The sequence below is a fragment of the Phyllostomus hastatus genome, unplaced genomic scaffold (genome assembly GCF_019186645.2).
Source record: "Phyllostomus hastatus isolate PE091 unplaced genomic scaffold, TTU_PhHast_1.1 phas_scaffold_501, whole genome shotgun sequence".
In the NCBI taxonomy this organism is placed as follows: domain Eukaryota; kingdom Metazoa; phylum Chordata; class Mammalia; order Chiroptera; family Phyllostomidae; genus Phyllostomus; species Phyllostomus hastatus.
Genome location: NW_025334033.1, coordinates 32,645,871 through 32,663,328, shown reverse-complemented (window position 1 = coordinate 32,663,328; position 17,458 = coordinate 32,645,871). Strand labels below are relative to the sequence as shown.

The window sequence follows — 17,458 nt, the reverse complement described above, 5'->3', positions numbered from 1 at the left end:
TTCGGTGAATGTATCACAGACATTTTCTAGGTCAATAAATGTACTTCAGCACAATTTTTAAAGTCTGAAGAGGACCATGTTGTTATGGCAACACCATAACATTTTAGCTGTATGCTATCATTAAGCATGTATGTTGTTTGTATTTTTGTTATTGTCGTAATACTGCAACAAACATATTCATAGTATGCCTTTGTAGTCTAGTGATTATTTTAGGATATATTCCTAGGAGAAGAATATGAAGACTTGGTATGTTTTTAGAATTGGGAAACATTTTCCCACATCTTGACTAAATCAGAAATTATGCCATTAATTTTTGCCCATCTAGTGGTAAAGAAACCCCAGTATCTCACTGTTCTTTAATTTTGCTTAAAAAAAACTAATGATGTCTTGTCATACTTACTGACCATTTTTATTTCTTTTGAAAAACAGAATTTTAAAAGTCTATCTTTAGAGTTCATATAAATTTCCGAATGTTATAACCTCTGGTTATATTTTTCTGAAAATATAGCTTACATTGATTACATCTGTATTGTAGACAGTGAAACTGATAGTATAGAAATAATCAGTTACTGATGTTTAACCAAAATATTCAGCTTTGGTTCTTATTAGAAAGTTTTTATATTATGATAATTTGACTCTTAAAGGTATGATGGTTCAAAAATGATGTATTTTCTCATTTTTATTTTGTTTTTTATTACAGCAAAATATATATAACAAACTTTGCCATTTTAACCCATTTTAAGTATATCACTATGTATTTCCAAAACTTTTTCACAACCCCCAACAGAAATTCTACTCATTAAACAATTCCTTATTCTTCCCTCCCTCCAATCATGAGTAACCTCTAATCTACTTTCTATCTCTATGAATTTGTTCATTCTACTGTAGATATTTGATGTAATTAGAATCACATAGTATTTGTTTTTCTGTGTCTGCTTATTAAACTTAGCATAAAGTTTTTGAGGTTCATCCATGTCATTGCATGTATCACAACTTCATCTCTTTCTATGGCTGAGTAATATTTCACTGTATGTATATATTATGTTTTGTTTACACAGTTATTTGATGGACACTTGTATTTTTTCCACCTTTTGGCTATTGTAAATAATGCTGTACTGAACATTGGCACACAAGTATCTGTTTGAGTTTCTGTCTTCAGTTCTTTGGGGTATATACCTATGAGTGGAATTGCTGGGTCATATGGTAATTCTTTGTTTCGCTTTTTGAGAAACTGACAAAAATATTTTCCACAGAGCAATACCATTTTACATTACCATATACAGTAGATGAGGATTCCAGTTTCTCTACATTCTTGCCAGTACTTGTTATTTTGGGGAAACATAATGTATTTTTTAAATACAAAAATGAAACAAACCTCTTAGTTCTAACTAAACATTGCAGATATTGATTACCAAATAATAGGAAGTTAAATATAAAAATTGGACCAAATATGTACAGTTTCTGCTGTTACTTTACATTAGTTTTTGCTTTCTTTTTCTAATTTTTATCCAAAGGAGCAGTATCATAACAAAAGTGTTTTTTTTTCCCTTCATTTGAAAGTATCCTAAGTAAATGAGTAAACTTATTTCAACTTAGGTAAACCTAACTGAAATTTCAAATCCCAGCCTTCTTTTACTGATGAACACACTTTTCACTTATTGGAGATAAATGTGCATAAGCATCTTAATAATTAAACAAAGTCAGTGACCTATTTTGAGATGAGTAGTTTCTTGTGATCAGTAGCTCAAGGTCATTACTTACATTTTAAAATATTATCCAGTTACAGCCATAGTTATTATTTGTCCCTGCAAAGTAGATGACACAAAGTTCTGAAACCTAGTGAGGACTTGAATAAAAATTTGCCTTTATATAATCAGTGCCAAATTAGTAGAAAAGATGATCTTTTAAACTCAACATATTTTCTTTTTAAAAAATAGGAGCAAGCATTTGATCCTTATGAAACATTATCACAGGACATTCTTTCACCAAAATTTAATGAACATTTCAGTAAGTTGATGGCCAGACCTGCAGTGGCTCAATACTTTCAGGTAAACTTAAATTGAATGTTATTTTTTTTAAATAAAGCAACTAAAGAACTCATTTACCATTTTATCCCTCAAATATTTGTGATTCTAGATTTCTTTTACAAAGCAACTGAGGAAAATTTTCACCAGTCTTTCAAAATCTAATTCTAAGCCTATTTAGACTGAAAAAACTAATCCATCCTTAATGTAGAAATCTTTTATAGAATGCCATTACAAGTATTGATTGACCAGAGAAATCTGGCAAGTTCTAGATCTGGGATATAAAGATGAGTATGGAGAGCTACTTCAGGTTCTTATTTTCAACAAGATAGAACTGAAATCATCAAGAGTGGAGGATATCCTCATGTATACTGATACTGATTTTTCTATCAGGCTTGTAATTTAAAGGAGATAAATATATTAATGGGAAGTATACAAGTTAATTGGTTCAATAATGCAGTTAGATAAAATGAAAATAATGGAAAGAGACAAATAAAATTTATGTTTTTTACTTTTTCAACACTAAATGAAGGTTATCTTGGTATTGATGACTCTTGACTACTCATTGCTGTAGAATTTCCTGAATCTAGACAGGAAATCTTCCTCTCTTCCTCTTCCTTAGCATATGAATACTGTATGGTCAAATATTTATCATCCTAAAACTAGCAATAAATCTTGTTGTTTTCTTTTTTCTTATGTGTAGCCAATTGTCTTCATGTTACTTTTTACTATTCTTCATTAAATTGCTATCATTTGTGTCTTAATCAGGATATAACATTAAAAACTGCCTTGACAATGAACTCAACCACCAAATCCAGTGAATATTTTGATTTCATATTTATGTCTAGAGTATTTGTTAGTCCCTTTCTTGTCATTTTGGCTCCCATGAGACTTTCTCCTAATTTTCATCTTCTCTCATTTCTTCTCTGTCTCCTCAGTCTCCTTCTATGATTATCCCCTGATTTTCTGTCCCTCTAATGCTCTCCTAGAATGACTTTATTCGTACCCTTTGCTTTAGCTACTGCCTGTATGCTGGTGACTTCATATTTGTATTTTCAGCTTTAACTTTCTTGAGCAGTGGATGTGTGTGTATACTTCTCATATAACCAGCTGCCATAATTCACTTAGATATCCCACAGGCACTTCAAACATAAAAATGTTCGAAACTGAACTTACCCACTTTTCCCTGACTTCTTTACTGTGAATTCCTGTTATTATCTTCTACTTTTATCAAAAACTTGTCAACTTGGAATAAAAATCACATCTACAAAATTTACTTCTACATCACATCTCAAAATTTACTTCAACAAAGGAATAATTTTTAAGTTAATCTTATATAGAGATATAAACCATAAAGTAAAAGTTTGTTAAATAGGACAATTTGCCTATAAGATCTTTGCATACTCATTAAAAGCAGTCACATTTCTTGTTTTGTTCTTTTATTAGTAATTCTTACTGTGGGATTTGAATGTCTAGGGCCCAGTTATTTAAGCTACTGCCCCAAATACTCAGTGAAGTTGAAAGAGTTAGATAAAACACTTTTTCAGGCCAAACTTACTTGTACTATATTAACTTTAAAAAGCTGAAGTAATGCTTCATTTAAAAAATAATAAAAATTCTTTAGAAGTTGTATAGCACACCTTAAGAATATGAGCTTTAGCCCAATTAATAGTTGTCAAGTATATTGAACAAATTACAATTTAATTTCAGTTAACAATATATGAGAATTATGGGAGCGTTTACCTAAAAGGATGTGTTTTAATAACAGCGTATCATATTCTTTCTTCATGTTATATATTACTGTTGTTCATATTTAACTAAAGAGAGATACCAATTTTAAAAAGTCAACCTTAATGACATTTAAAATCAACATGAGTCACTTTTAAATTCCTCATAAATTTTAGAAAAGCATTTATTTTGCAGACTATTAGTTTTCGGAACTGGGATATATGTAACCCTGGCTATACATGAAGATCTTTCAGGTGATATAAGGGCACAGATAACTTTAAGGGAATCAATTTCTAGTCTGCCTGCCACCTTATTTCTATTCTCTTTTCTGATTTCTCTTGCACATTACCTATCACCATATTGAATTTCCCATTATGCACTGATCCTAGGTGTAAAAACTTTCAGGGCACCAGTCAGAAAAAAGGTATTACCCTTAAAATGAGTTCTAAATGGGGTTTCTGGACCCAATTGCAATGTAGAGCGGTGCTTCACTTCCACCAACAAATAAATCTCAGACACCAACAAGAATTCATCTCAGTTCTGACATGATTTACTGGAGATAGGGTCAGATTCCACAGGTTTAGGGTTCAATCCTACAATACTGTGTCCTCCAGCTCCCCACTTCCTCACCCCTATATACATGCAGAACACACACACACACTTCAGATGCCAGCAGCAAGCCCAGGGTCTTACCTTATCTGACCAACTGGCTATATTGGAGATTCCAGCGACTCCCTCCTTGGGTTCCATATGCTAAAATGGCTCACAGAACTCAGAGAAACATTTTACTTACTAGATTACTGATTTATTATAAAAGGATATAAAAGGAAAAGGATATTAAGGGGTTTGAGTCAACAGCCAGGATACATAGGTTGAGGTCCTGAACAAAAAAAACTTGTTTTCATAGGACTTGGGGCCTCAGTACGTTGGCACATGAAAGTGCTCTGATTCCCCAATGTGGAAGCTTTCCAGAAAGACCAATTAGTTCTCCTGGGTTTTTATGAAGGCTTCATTAGGTGTTTTAGATCAACTTAAGTCACTGGCCACTGGATATTGAATGTAAATCTCCAGGCCCTCATCCCTTCCCTAAGGTCAGGCCAGGAGGTGGAGCTGAAATTTCCAAACCTCTCATCACAGGGTTGGTTCTCCTGGCAACCAGCCCCCTGGTCTAAAAGTTACCTTTAACATAACAAAAGGCACTTTTTTTTTCCACTCTCTAAACTTAGAAAATTCCTAGGGTTTGGAAGGAGCTTTGAGCCTGGAACTGTACATAAAGACCAAATATCTTATAAATCACAATATCACAAGTTCATTGAGTGTAAAGCAAGAGTTCAAGAGAAATCTTATATTGTTAAAAACTCTTGGTAGTTGAAATGGCTTGTCATATATAACTAAGAATTAAATGAGATGGTTGTAACAGTGCAAATACTAACTTTTTAAAAAGCACTTCACCAATCATTGGACAGTGGGGTAAAAGAGAGGGAGACTTGTAAAGTTAAAGTTCTGATACCTGGATGGATATCAGGTTCTTCCAGATGCTTCTTGTACTTAAGACTGTGACATTAATGTGTATTTGAATGTAAGAAATGTATATTTTGTAGAAACAAAGTATGATCTGTTTGACAGTGAAGATTGGCCTTGTCAATTAAGTTATATGACAGACATTTTTCATAAATTAGTTAAATCTGAAACTTACATAATCATTGTTTGGTGAAATATGTTTAAATTATATCTGTAATATACATGTAACATCCTGTTACTGAACACAAAAGGGGGGTTCAGCTGCCTCCTGCCACAAAAGGAAAGCTCTAGAGCACCCAGTGGGCTGGTGAGAAAGGAAAAGTTTTTATTCAGATGCTGAGCTATCTGGGAGAATGGGGACTTAAGTCTTGAAAATCATCTCCTCCACAAAACCCACATAAAACCTAGCCACCCTCAGCAAGAGCAAAACAAAAGCCAGTGCCCAGAGTTCTTGCTCTATTTTAAAGTACTATCCTTTGGAACCCAAGGTGACAGCTAAGCAGTCATCCAGGTAGCTTAACTTGTCCCCAGCTGCTGTCTGTCTTCAGGTTCTCTCCTGGCAGCTGCACGTGGAGCCAACATGGCCATCACCGTGCAGTTACTAGTGCTATGAAGCCTTGTGCTCCTGGGCCAGAGAGCTCATGAATACACCAGCAAATGCTTTAACAGGTCAGGGGAGGGGACTCTCTTCTGGAGCCCATGGAGAGGACAGGCCAGTGCACCATCCAAGTGGAGGTTCCAAGCCGTGAACAACAAGCAAAAGAGAGTTTCTTTGTTTCCCTGGATTTATATAAGCTTTGTGTGTGGTATGGACCAGGTGCTTCTCAAAATGACCAATCAACTTCCCAAACTTCTGTGAACTTTGCAGGGGTCTGCCTCCCAACCAATCCCTTCATTTTCAAGGCTAGACTAACAGGTTCTTTGGTTTAGCACCTCTCCCTGCTACCATCTTGACTTCTATTGTGTATATGCCTGCCTCTCCCTAGTTCTACCACAATCTAGTACCAGAGGGGATAGAAGGGCTTTTTCCTCTACCCAATTATCTTGCTAGCCCTGCACATGCTCTCCCTGCCATCATCTTGGTGGTCAACTCTGTCAATTCTGTGCCTCCCATGCTCTAGTCCTCACATGCAGTGAGTTACCCACACTTCAGGCCCACCAGCAGAACAAGTAACCCTAGAAACCCAGCACAGTTTCTCAGGCAGCACCGAATGTGACCCCCATGGAAGGGACGGGGCATCAGCCCAGAGCAGGACGTCTGCAACAGGGGTGGAACATATGCAAGGCGCATGCTTGGTTACCTGGGCAATGCAGCCTCATGCTTAGAAGCAAAACACAATGTTGTTGCCATGACCCCAGGAAGTCTGTGAAGGCATTGACTGACTGCACAGCATGCCCTCAGTGCTCAAACATCCAACTTCTGTCCCCAAGGGGTGTGGCTCAGTGCACAAGTGGTTGCCAGGTTCTATTCCCATGGCCTAACTCTATCTCCCTCAGTGGCTTCTCCCCCTTTCTACCCTCATACCACTCCCAGTGGTCTGGACAGGCTGTCCATCAGTATCAATCCCCCCAAAATATTCTTTGTAATTACTTAAAGCATATGAAATGGTGACATAAAAATGTGTGAGAAAGTTCATAGCTTTTCGAAATTCCTGTAGAGTATGTGGAGCCCAAAATCTTTGAAGAAAAGCTGACTATTGTGAAAGTTATTTTAGCCATATAAGAGATGTAGAAATGTATGTATTTAATAACTTTAAGGAGTAAAAAAGAAAAAAAAAACTTGATTGACAGCACTTTGATTTTAATATAGAACGTGTTTGCCATTATAGTTTTGATAAGTCTCTATCTGCTATTTTTGAAAGCTATTTTTTTTCAACACTGCTGTTATGTATCCTTGATATCAGAGATATAATATTATACCATTTTGCTTTGCAGTCCATTGCTGATGGTTTTAGAGAGGCAGTTCGTTATGTCCTTCCACGCCTTATGCTGGTGCCAGTGTATCACTGTTGGCACTATTTTGAATTGTTAAAGGTAAGATGAAAGCTTTTCGAACCAAAAGCATTGCATTTATGAGGCTTAAAATCTAGTTTTTGATGTGATCATGTTATTTAAAAATACTTTTTACTTATAAAAATAAAGTATCTTAAATGTCTACCTTTTTTCCACAGACTGTGGAGAAAAGCTTGTATTTCTTACTTATCTTCATATTTCCAAATGGCAGATAGAAACAGGAAACTGTATTTTTATCTGTCATTTTATAATATAGAACCTCAAAGTACTAACATTATTTAAAAATGTACTTGCTAAAATTAATTTTTGGAGGCACACAGGAATAGTGGTTTAACTTTTATTTTAAGTAAGAAGTTTTATGCATAGCATTGTTCTAAATTTCCATCTTTAACTTATTAAGGAAAACACTTTTAAAGTTGACATATTTTTCATGCAGAGTAGTATTCTTCCTTTCTTAGCCAGGACTCAAACAACATTAAAAAAAATATGGTAAAACTTGAACTCTTTTCAGAGATCAGTGAACATAAAAATGTATTAAATTCTTTAAGGTTCTAATAAACAGTATAAACTTTATGGTGATAATAAAATTATGTGTAATAAAATGTAATATCACTTCTGGTCAAGATGGCGGTGTAGGTAAACATGGCTCACCACCTCACCCAACCACAACAAAATTACAAGTAAACTGTAGAACAACCATTATTCAGAAGCATCAGAAGTTGAGCTGAATGAAAGTCCTACAACTACAGAATTAAAGAAGAAACCACATAGAGACTGGTAGGAGGGGTGGAGACGTGGAACAAGCTGGTCCCACACCCATATGAGGTGAATAAAAATTAGGAGCATTATCTCAGGAGTGAGGAGTCCCATCCCCAACCAGGCCTCCCTGCTCAGGGTTCAAGTGCCAGGAAGATAAGTCCCACAACTTATGGCTGCAAAAACCAGAGGGCATTGAGGCTGTGGAAGACAGAATTGCAGGACTCCTGAGCAGATCCTCTTAAAGAGCCCAAGCACAGACTTACTCAGACTCACTTCCTCTGAGTTCCAGCATGGGGACAGCAGCTTGAAAGGCATCAGAGAGATACAGAGAGGAAATGAATTGTCAGATACCAGGGCAAGAGCTGAGGGGAAGCTTTATTCCAGACAGACATGCTGGAAGAGGTCATTTTTCCTTTTCCAATCCTGCCCCCCACAGAGACAGCAGGTGGGTGTCATATCTGAGACTCCATCAACCTGGCTCACACTGTTTGTCCCACCCTGGTGATTCCCTGAGGCCCTACCTCACCCAACTTTCAGGCCCACCCAAGCTGTTTCCAGTGGCTCTTCTATATGAATGGCATGTCTTGGCTCATGCTTCAGATTTTCCTAATTTCTCTGAAACAAGCAGCATTTGGCTTCAGCAAGCCTCATCCCTCTTCCTAAGTGGCTCCAGGCCTGGTACTAGCAGCAGATGGCTTTGGTTCACATCTTGGCCTCTCATGAACACCTCCAAGCCTGGCACAAGTAGCTAATGCTGTGTGACCCCAGACAGAACACAGGTTGATCTCTGACATGACAATGGTAATCAAGGCTTAATTACAAGAGAAGTGTATACATAGCTCACACAGTGGACACACCTTAAGTACCCGGCTGAGGTAAAAAAGGAGGCTGTGCCACTGGACCCTACAGGGCACCTACTATACCTACTACATTAAGCCACTCTATCAAGCCTAGGAGACATAGTAGCTCTACCAAATACATAAAAACAAACACAGAGGCTGCCAAAATGAGACAAAGAAATATGACCCAAATGAGAGAACAGAACAAAACTCCAGAAAAAGAACTAAACAAAATGGAGATAAGTGACCTGTCAGATGCAGCGTTCAAAACACTGGTTTATAAGGATACTTAAGGAACTTAGTGAGACCCTCAACAGCATAAAAAGATCCAGTCAGAAATAAAGGGTACACTAATTGAAATAAAGAACAATTTATGGGGAATTAACAGTAAGTGGATGAAGCTGAGAATCAAATCAGTGATTTGGAACATAAGGAATCAAAAAACATGCAAGTAGAACAGTAAGAAAAAGAAAAGGAATTAAAAAAAAATGAGGATAGTGTAAGGAACCTCTGGGACAACTTTAGGTATACCAACATTCACATTGTACGGGTGCCAGAAGAAGAGAAAGAGCAAGAAATTGGAAATATATTTGAAAAAATGGTGAAAGAAAACTTCCCTGATTTGATGAAATAACACATACAAGTCCAGGAAGCACAGAGAGTCCCAAACAAGATGGAGATAAAGAGGCCCACATCAAGACACAATCATAATTAAAATGCCAAAGGTTAAAGATCAAGAGAGAAACTTTAAAAGCAGCAAAAGAGAAGCAATTGGTTGCCTACAAGGAAATTCCCTTAAGACGTCAGCTGATTTCTCAAACGTTACAGGCAAGAAAGGTCTGGCAAGAAATATTCAAAGTATTGAAAACAAGGACGTATACCAAGATTATTCTATCCTGTAAAGCTATCATTTAGAATTAAAGGACAGATAAAGAGCTTCCCAGACAAAAAAAAAAGCTAAAGGAGTTCATCATTAGCAAACCAGTATGACAGGAAATTTTAAATGATCTTTAAGAAGATCAAAAATATGAACAATAAAATGACAATAAATATCTTTCAACAATTGAATCTGAAAAGCAAAATAAACTAGCAGAACAGAAACAGAATCAGAGAGAGAAAGTTTTGATGGTCGCTGGATGGGAGGGGGCCTGGGGTAATGGGTGAAGAAGTGTGGTGATTAAGAAGTACAAATAGATAATTACAGAATAGCTATGGGGTTGTAATGTACAGTGTAAGGAATAGAGTAGCCAAAGAATATGCAGAATCTGTGAACAAGGACAACGGTGTGAGGATTACCTGAGGGAGTAGGGGGGCTGGATGGAGGAAAGCAAAGGGGAAATTTGGGACAACTGTAATAGCATAAACAATAAGATGTAGTTAAAAAGTGTAATACAAATATGAATGTGTTATATAATAAATAAATATAATATGTAAACACATCAGAAGTAAACCACTACCCTGACTTTAATGGCACTTTCTTTCTTGCTTTTGTTTCCAGTTTAATCACCTATGTATATATCACTAAAATATATGTATATATGTGTGTATGTGTGTAGCTATGTATATAAATGTATATGCGTGTGTACATATATACATATATATGGCCTGTTTCTGAATTTTATATAAATTAGAACAAATTTAATATATTTTTCCATCTTATATCTTCTCTCAAAGTTATATGTGTAAGATTTATTGTATGTTCTAGTTTAATTTTCTTTCATTTTAAATAAACCATTAATTGTTTATTTGTTTCTGGTTGCTTAATAGTGTTTTGCTATTACTGATAACACTTGCTATGGACTTTCTTGAAAAATCTCTTGGTGCACATGTGCATGCATTTTATTTCTCCAGAGTATGTATTCAGGGATAGAATTGTTCGGTCACAGGGTATGCATCTTTTCCGATTTAATAGATAATGCCAAGCAGTTTCCAAAGTCTATTGTATAGTTTACACTCCAGCCAGAATGTATGCATGTCTCTTTATGCATATTTTCATCCTTTTAAATTTCTGTCATCTGGTATATTTGTAATCATCTGTCATGGTTTTATCTGTATTTCCTTCATTATTAGTGAACTTGGGTATAATATGCTTATTGGCCTTTTGGATAATCTCTTGTGTAGTTATTTAAGTCTTTTGCCATTTTAAGTATTTTATGTGGTTTGTCTTTGCATTCCACTTTTCTGTTTGTTCTTGTTGTACATTAATTAAGCCTGAGTATATTCCATATTTATTCTGAGGGTTATAGTGTCCCTAATGAGCGATGGGTGATTTCCCTTTATTGTTCATTATTCGAAGTTGTAAAATAATACTACCTAGTTATAAAAGAGAATCTGCTGCCTTTGGACAGGGATCAGAGTTCCAGTGTTTCTTTTTCCTCTTTAGGTTTCATATCCACGTTCCCTTAATATTTAAGATCCCAGATAGGTGTATGAAGAGATGAAGATTTTCTGAGGACTCTCCATTCCCATTTTTCTACATCATAGCTACTGATCTTCACTGATTCCAGCTAACATCTAAGGATTTTTGCCTCCTTTCAGATTATTTTCCTTTTCAGTAGTACAATAATTTCAACATATTTTGCTCAGTAAAATTTTCTTCTCCAACTTTTTTATTGCTCTTTTATAAGCAAGGCATCTTTTTGCTTGAGCATTTTCTACCTCTCCTTGAGTATAGCAGGTTGCTGGTTCAGAAAATCTGTTCAGACTTTCTCTAACTCATTAGTAATAATATTAAAATAAAAGCCAGAATAACTCTATATGTTGTAGGCATCCTAGGTAAGGTATTTATTTGTTGATTTCTAATGAATGCCTACCTCAAGAATTCTTTTTTATGACATCTTATAACCCATAATGTGTGGTATTGGAGCTCACTAGCTTTTGTACACAAATAGATAAGCAACTTGATTGTGTATATTTCCATGGAGACTAATGGATCCATAAGGACTTAGAAGAAGGATTGCAGGCTTCCTATGAATAACACATTGGCAGCTCCAGATGTATATTTGGATTCCTAAAAATTTTTAGGTAATGTTCCTGTTTAATTGGATGTCCTAGCTATAGTGTTATAGTTGCCAATATTTTCCAACATTTAAAAATCCTGGTTTGGTTCTGTAATTGAAGATTTTTATTTCTCCCCATCTGGATGTTTAGTTCTTAAAATCCATGTGCTTTTTGCCTTGGCCAGGAGGCTTAGTTGGTTGGAACGTTGTCCAGTACACCAAAAGGTTGTGGGTTCAATCCCCAGTCGGGGTGCATATAGGAGGCAACTGATGGATGTTTCTCTCTCACATCAATGTTTCTCTCTCTCTCTCTCCCCTCCCCCCATTCCTCTCTCTCTAAAGTGAATAAAAACATATCTTCAGGTGAGGATAAAGAAATCCCCAAGGTCTGCATGTAAAATCAAGATACCAACTATGATGGTCTGACTCCTCCTGGGGCCCTAGCTTCTTTTATCACTGGTTAATCATTGGACTCCAACTAGTCTGAGCCATTGTGATTGGGACTAGTTGTTGGTCAGTTAATTAAAATAAAGCAAAGAATCATAAAATTGACTCATATATATTTTATTTTAATAAAAACACACACAAACCCCTGCAAATGAAAATTTTTATGTATTTATGTGCTAATCTGCTGACTTAGGGTAAAATCTTTTCTTTGAATACAAATCTTTGTGGCTTAAGTCACAAAATTATTTTCTATGATTTCTATTTTCCTTTTCCTTTAGATGATACATGAACTTGAAGGTGCTTATAAAACAATCTTAGAGCAGAAACCTAGGATTTTATTATTCTTTCAAATCTTTTACATTTGTTGTTCCTATACCTTTTTAGAGAGACTTGCCTTTAAAATTATTTGATTGTTTCTACATATATATCATTTTTTATACTTACATTGCTTTGACTTATATAATATGTAATTACATTATTAGAACATAAGCACAACTGCCATAAACATTTGGGAACATATACTGCTGATTCTTGGTAAGCAAATGACTTAATTAGTAGGATTCACAGGGCTTAGATATTTTAGAAAATGGCCCATTTATTGATATTTAGAGCACTTATTCTGTGGGAATCACCCTGTGTATGTTATACAGTAGAAATGATCCACAGGAAGAAATACATGTAACATTATGACTGTACATACATACACACACACACAAAACAAAGTTTCCTGTGGTATACTCTGACATAGTCTCTTCCATTTCTTTTTTTAAATATATTTTATTGATTATGCTATTACAGTTGTCCCATTTCCCCCCTTCTCTCCCCTCCACCCTGTACCTCCTCTCCCACCCACATTCCGCCCCCCTTAGTTCATGTCCATGTGTCATACTTATGAGTTCTTTAGCTTCTACATTTCCTGTTCTATTCTTGCCCTCCCCCTATCTATTTTCAACCTACATTCTATGCTACTTATTCTCTATACCTTTTCCCCCTCTCTCCTCCTCCCACCCCCCTGTTGCTAACCCTCCATGTGACCTCCATTTCTGTGGTTCTGTTCCTGTTTAATTGTTTGCTTAGTTTCTTTTGGTTTTGCTTTAGATGTGGTTGTTAATAATTGTGAGTTTGCTGTCCTTTCACTCTACATGTTTTTTCTTTATCTTCTTTTCTTAGATAAGTCCCTTTAGCATTTCATAAAATAAGGGTTTGGTGATGATGAACTCCTTTAACTTGACCTTATCTGAGAAGCACTTTATCTGCCCTTCCATTCTAAATGAGAGCTTTGCTGGATAGAGCAATCTGGGATAGAGGTCCTTGTCTTTCATGACTTGGAATATTTCTTTCCAGCCCCTTCTTGCCCGTAAGGTCTCTTTTGAGAAATCAGCTGACAGTCTGATGGGAACTCCTTTGTAGGTGACTGTCCCCTTATCTCTTGCTGCTTCTAGGATTCTCTCCTTCATTTTTACCTTGGCTACTGTAATTATGATGTGCCTTGGTGTGTTTCTTCTTGGGTCCAACTTCTTTGGGGTTCTCTGAGCTTCCTGGATTTCTTGGAAGACTATTTCCTTTGCCAGATTGGGGAAGTTCTCCTTTATTATTTGTTCAAATACGTGCTCAATTTTTTGCTTTTCCCCTTCCCCTTCTGGTACCCCTATAATTCGGATGTTGGAACGTTTAAAGATGTCCTGGAGGTTCCTAAGCTTCTCCTCATTTTTTTGAATTCTTATTTCTTCATTCTTTCCCGCTTGGTTGTTTTTTTCTTCCTTCTGGTCCACTCTATTGTTTTGAGTCCCAGTTTCTTTCCCATCACTATTGGTTCTCCGTGTATCTTCCTTCATCTCTTTTATGTAACCTGCATTTTTTCATGTAATTTGTGCCCAAAATCAACCAATTCTGTGAGCTTCCTGATCACCAGTGTTTTGAACTGTGCATCTGATAGATTGGCTATTTCTTGGTCGCTCAAAAGGATGAGCCTTGGGGCACTGATCTGTTTTTATGTTTGAGACATATCTCTCTCTCTCTTTTTTTGGTCTGGTCGCTCCTGTTACGGTGAGGGGCAGAGCCTTAGGTGTTCACTGGGGCTGGGCACCCCAGTCACTAGATTGTGATGTGGTATGTGGGGGTGGGGGCGGGAGCAGGAGCTGGAGCAGTAGGGAACAATGGCAGTAGCTCTGTTTTCCCAGGACCTCAGTTCCTTCCCTGGGATCCTGGGTTGTGCGCTCTGCCCCGGTCCACAATCACCGCCTCACTGGGTCTGCCAGCTGCAATCTTGTGCACCCCAGATGCCTTACGCGCTCCCGGTTGCTTTTTGCGCCCAGTTCTCCCCCTTCTCCAGGTGCCGCGACTGGCGCCCAGCTGCTCGTCTCCACCCCTCCTACCGGTCTAGATGAACGGGTCTACTTCAACTTCTTGGTTGTCCGACTTCCATTCAGATAAATTCTGTCAGTTCTGGGTGTTATTCTGCCTCTAAATTGTTGTTGTTCTAATCTTGCTTGTGCGTGGAGGTACCGTGCATCCACCTATGCCTCCCCATTTTATACTTCTATCACCAGAAAATCCTGTGCTTTAAATAGCCTGAAGTTTTATTTTCCTTTGATGGCCTGTAATAATTCCATGGATATTTAGAAATGACATGATCATTTATGTGGAAGAGTTTGAGTAGCTTGAAGACCAAGTAGACAGAGGAAATTTAGTATCCTCATACACCTAAATTGAAAAGCAGTTCTCATTTTGATAGAATGTCATTATTAGTGATAATTTGGAAGTTTGAATCAACAAAAACAGTGAGAATAAAAAAACATAATTATTTTATACTATCGGTACTCTTATTTACTAAGGAATCATTTTAGAGTAGAGTTGAGAAAACTCTGTAAGAAATCTTTATAACAGCATAAGTGATTTGATTGTAATTTTCACCTTTAGAAATTAGAATGATCAAGTGCTAAATGATTAGAATGATATTTTGTATTTTGTCTCTTTCTCCTTCATCTTCTCAGTTTTTTGTCTCTTAATCTAGATATTAAGGTTTTACTTTTAATGATAATCACTCATTTATAATGCAAATCTTTTGATAGAAATACTATTGCAAATATCTTGAAAAATACCAAATGACTCTGTGCTCCATATAGAGAATAATTTCTAAGTCATAGAAATGAGAGGCAATGGACCTAGTACTCAATTCAGTTCCTTGCTAAGGAAGGGGAACCATTGCTGAATTGTTTTCAGGTTGCTCTTGGAATAGAAGTAAAATTTGTCACAAAATTTCTAGTAAGGTAATTTAAGATCTTGAAATAGATTTATTTTTTTTTAATTTTCTAAAAGAAATGATTATAATTTTCCTGGGATCTTGTATAAATATGTATTTGTATCCATATGCTTTCTATATCTATATAATGCTCCACTTTGAATTCTTCTGTCAAACAAATTTAATTCATTCAAGCTGAATTATATTTTTAAGAAAAAATTTTGTTTTAATTTTCTTTATTTATCTTTAGAGGGAGGGGAGGGAGGGAGAAAGAGATGTAGAAAAACATCAACTGGTTGCCTCTTGCAAGCCCCCAACGGGGGACCTGGCCTGCAAACTAGGCACATGCCCTGACTGGGAATTGAACAAGCAGCTTTTTGGTTCCTAGGCTGATGCTCAGTCTACTGAGCTTCACCAGCCTGGGCTGAATTATTTATTATAAGGTAAATTTTCTTCCATTTTGAGGGCGAAATACAAGAGAAATTTTTGGATAAATACAATAAAGCCAGAGTTGTGAAGATTAATAATGCAGTTTATAAATCTTATTTCTAAGGATTCATAAGGTAGAATATTAACTTTCATGGTTTCTTGATATTTACTAAAATGGTTGAATTTTACATTTAAAAAATATCACTTGAAGTTTTTGTAAGATGCTGTTTTCAGAAAAGTTTACAAAGGATTGAAGTACTAAAGTTAGCAATTGATTGTTGTTTAACAATGATACTCAAGCTCTTGGAAATCTCTAAAACTTAAGAATTTAATTATTAAAGAATATAAAATAACCCTGACCATTGTGGCTCACTTGGTTGGAGAGTTGTCCCATAAACCAAAAGGTTACAGGTTCGATTCCTGGTCAGGGCACATGCGTAGGTTGTGGGTTTGATCCCAGTCAGGGTGCTTTTAAGAGGCAACCGATTGATATTTCTCTCCTTTTCTCTCTCCTTCCCCTTCCCTTCTCTCTAAAATCAATAAGCATGTCCTTGTATGAGGATTAAAAAAAAGAATATGAAATAATTAGTGTGTTTATCTTATTTTCTCTACTAATAGTTATTAACAAATAAAAGTCACTTTTAAGTTTCATATTTTGCATGTATTTTCATATATCTGGAAAATGTCCACATGGTTATTACAGTTCCTTATTTTTTTTTTCCTGATTACTATAGTTAAAGGACTCTATATCTGTATTGTAGAAGGATGGTTGGTTTGAGGGATCAGGAGGTATACATAATTACATAAAATTATAGCTGCTTTTATTAAGTATACTTAAGAGTCATTTAGAGTTATAATATTGCTGCTTCCTCTAATTATGAGAAGGTAAAAAATTGAACAATGCAGGTTTATTTTTTCTTTTTGGTTTTCCTAGCAATTGAAAGCATGTAGTGAAGAACAAGAGGACAGAGAATGTTTAAATCAAGCAATTACTGCTCTCATGAATCTCCAAGGTAGTATGGACCGAATTTACAAGCAATATTCACCTCGACGCCGACCTGGGTAATTCCAAACTGTTGAAAATACGAATGCTTCTGCATACTTCTCTTACATCTGATGCCTAGTTTTCTCAAAAAGTATTATTTATGGTGATAGTTGCATTCTTGCCAGTTATACTTCTGTTCTACATTTTTATTTTGGTCTTGTAGTCTTTTAAAATTGTCATTGTAATATTGATAAGATATATGTAATCAAATTTTAAAAGATATTTAATAATTTTGTGTAACTTCTATAAGGAATAGGATTATTTGCCATTTAATTGTTATGGCAATAGAAATGAAGTATAGAGTCTCTAGTACTTCTCTTTCACACTAATGAGGCATGTAGTGGCAAAGTTAGTCAAAGAAATTAAATGCTGCATGCAAAATCTAGAATTTGGTCATTTAATATTTTTGTCAC

The 17,458-nt window shown here is 35.9% G+C and overlaps 1 protein-coding gene across 2 annotated transcripts in view; it reads left to right on the top strand.

Annotated features, from left to right (window-relative positions):
- SOS2 (SOS Ras/Rho guanine nucleotide exchange factor 2) overlaps positions 1 to 17,458 on the top strand; it is a 94,202-nt gene that overhangs the window by 41,442 nt on the left and 35,302 nt on the right. For both annotated transcript variants that reach the window (XM_045822131.1, XM_045822130.1), the window contains exons 7-9: positions 1,938 to 2,048; positions 7,209 to 7,307; positions 16,935 to 17,062. In XM_045822131.1, the coding sequence (XP_045678087.1) occupies positions 1,938 to 2,048; positions 7,209 to 7,307; positions 16,935 to 17,062 (338 nt within the window). The remainder of the gene's footprint in view (positions 1 to 1,937; positions 2,049 to 7,208; positions 7,308 to 16,934; positions 17,063 to 17,458) is intronic.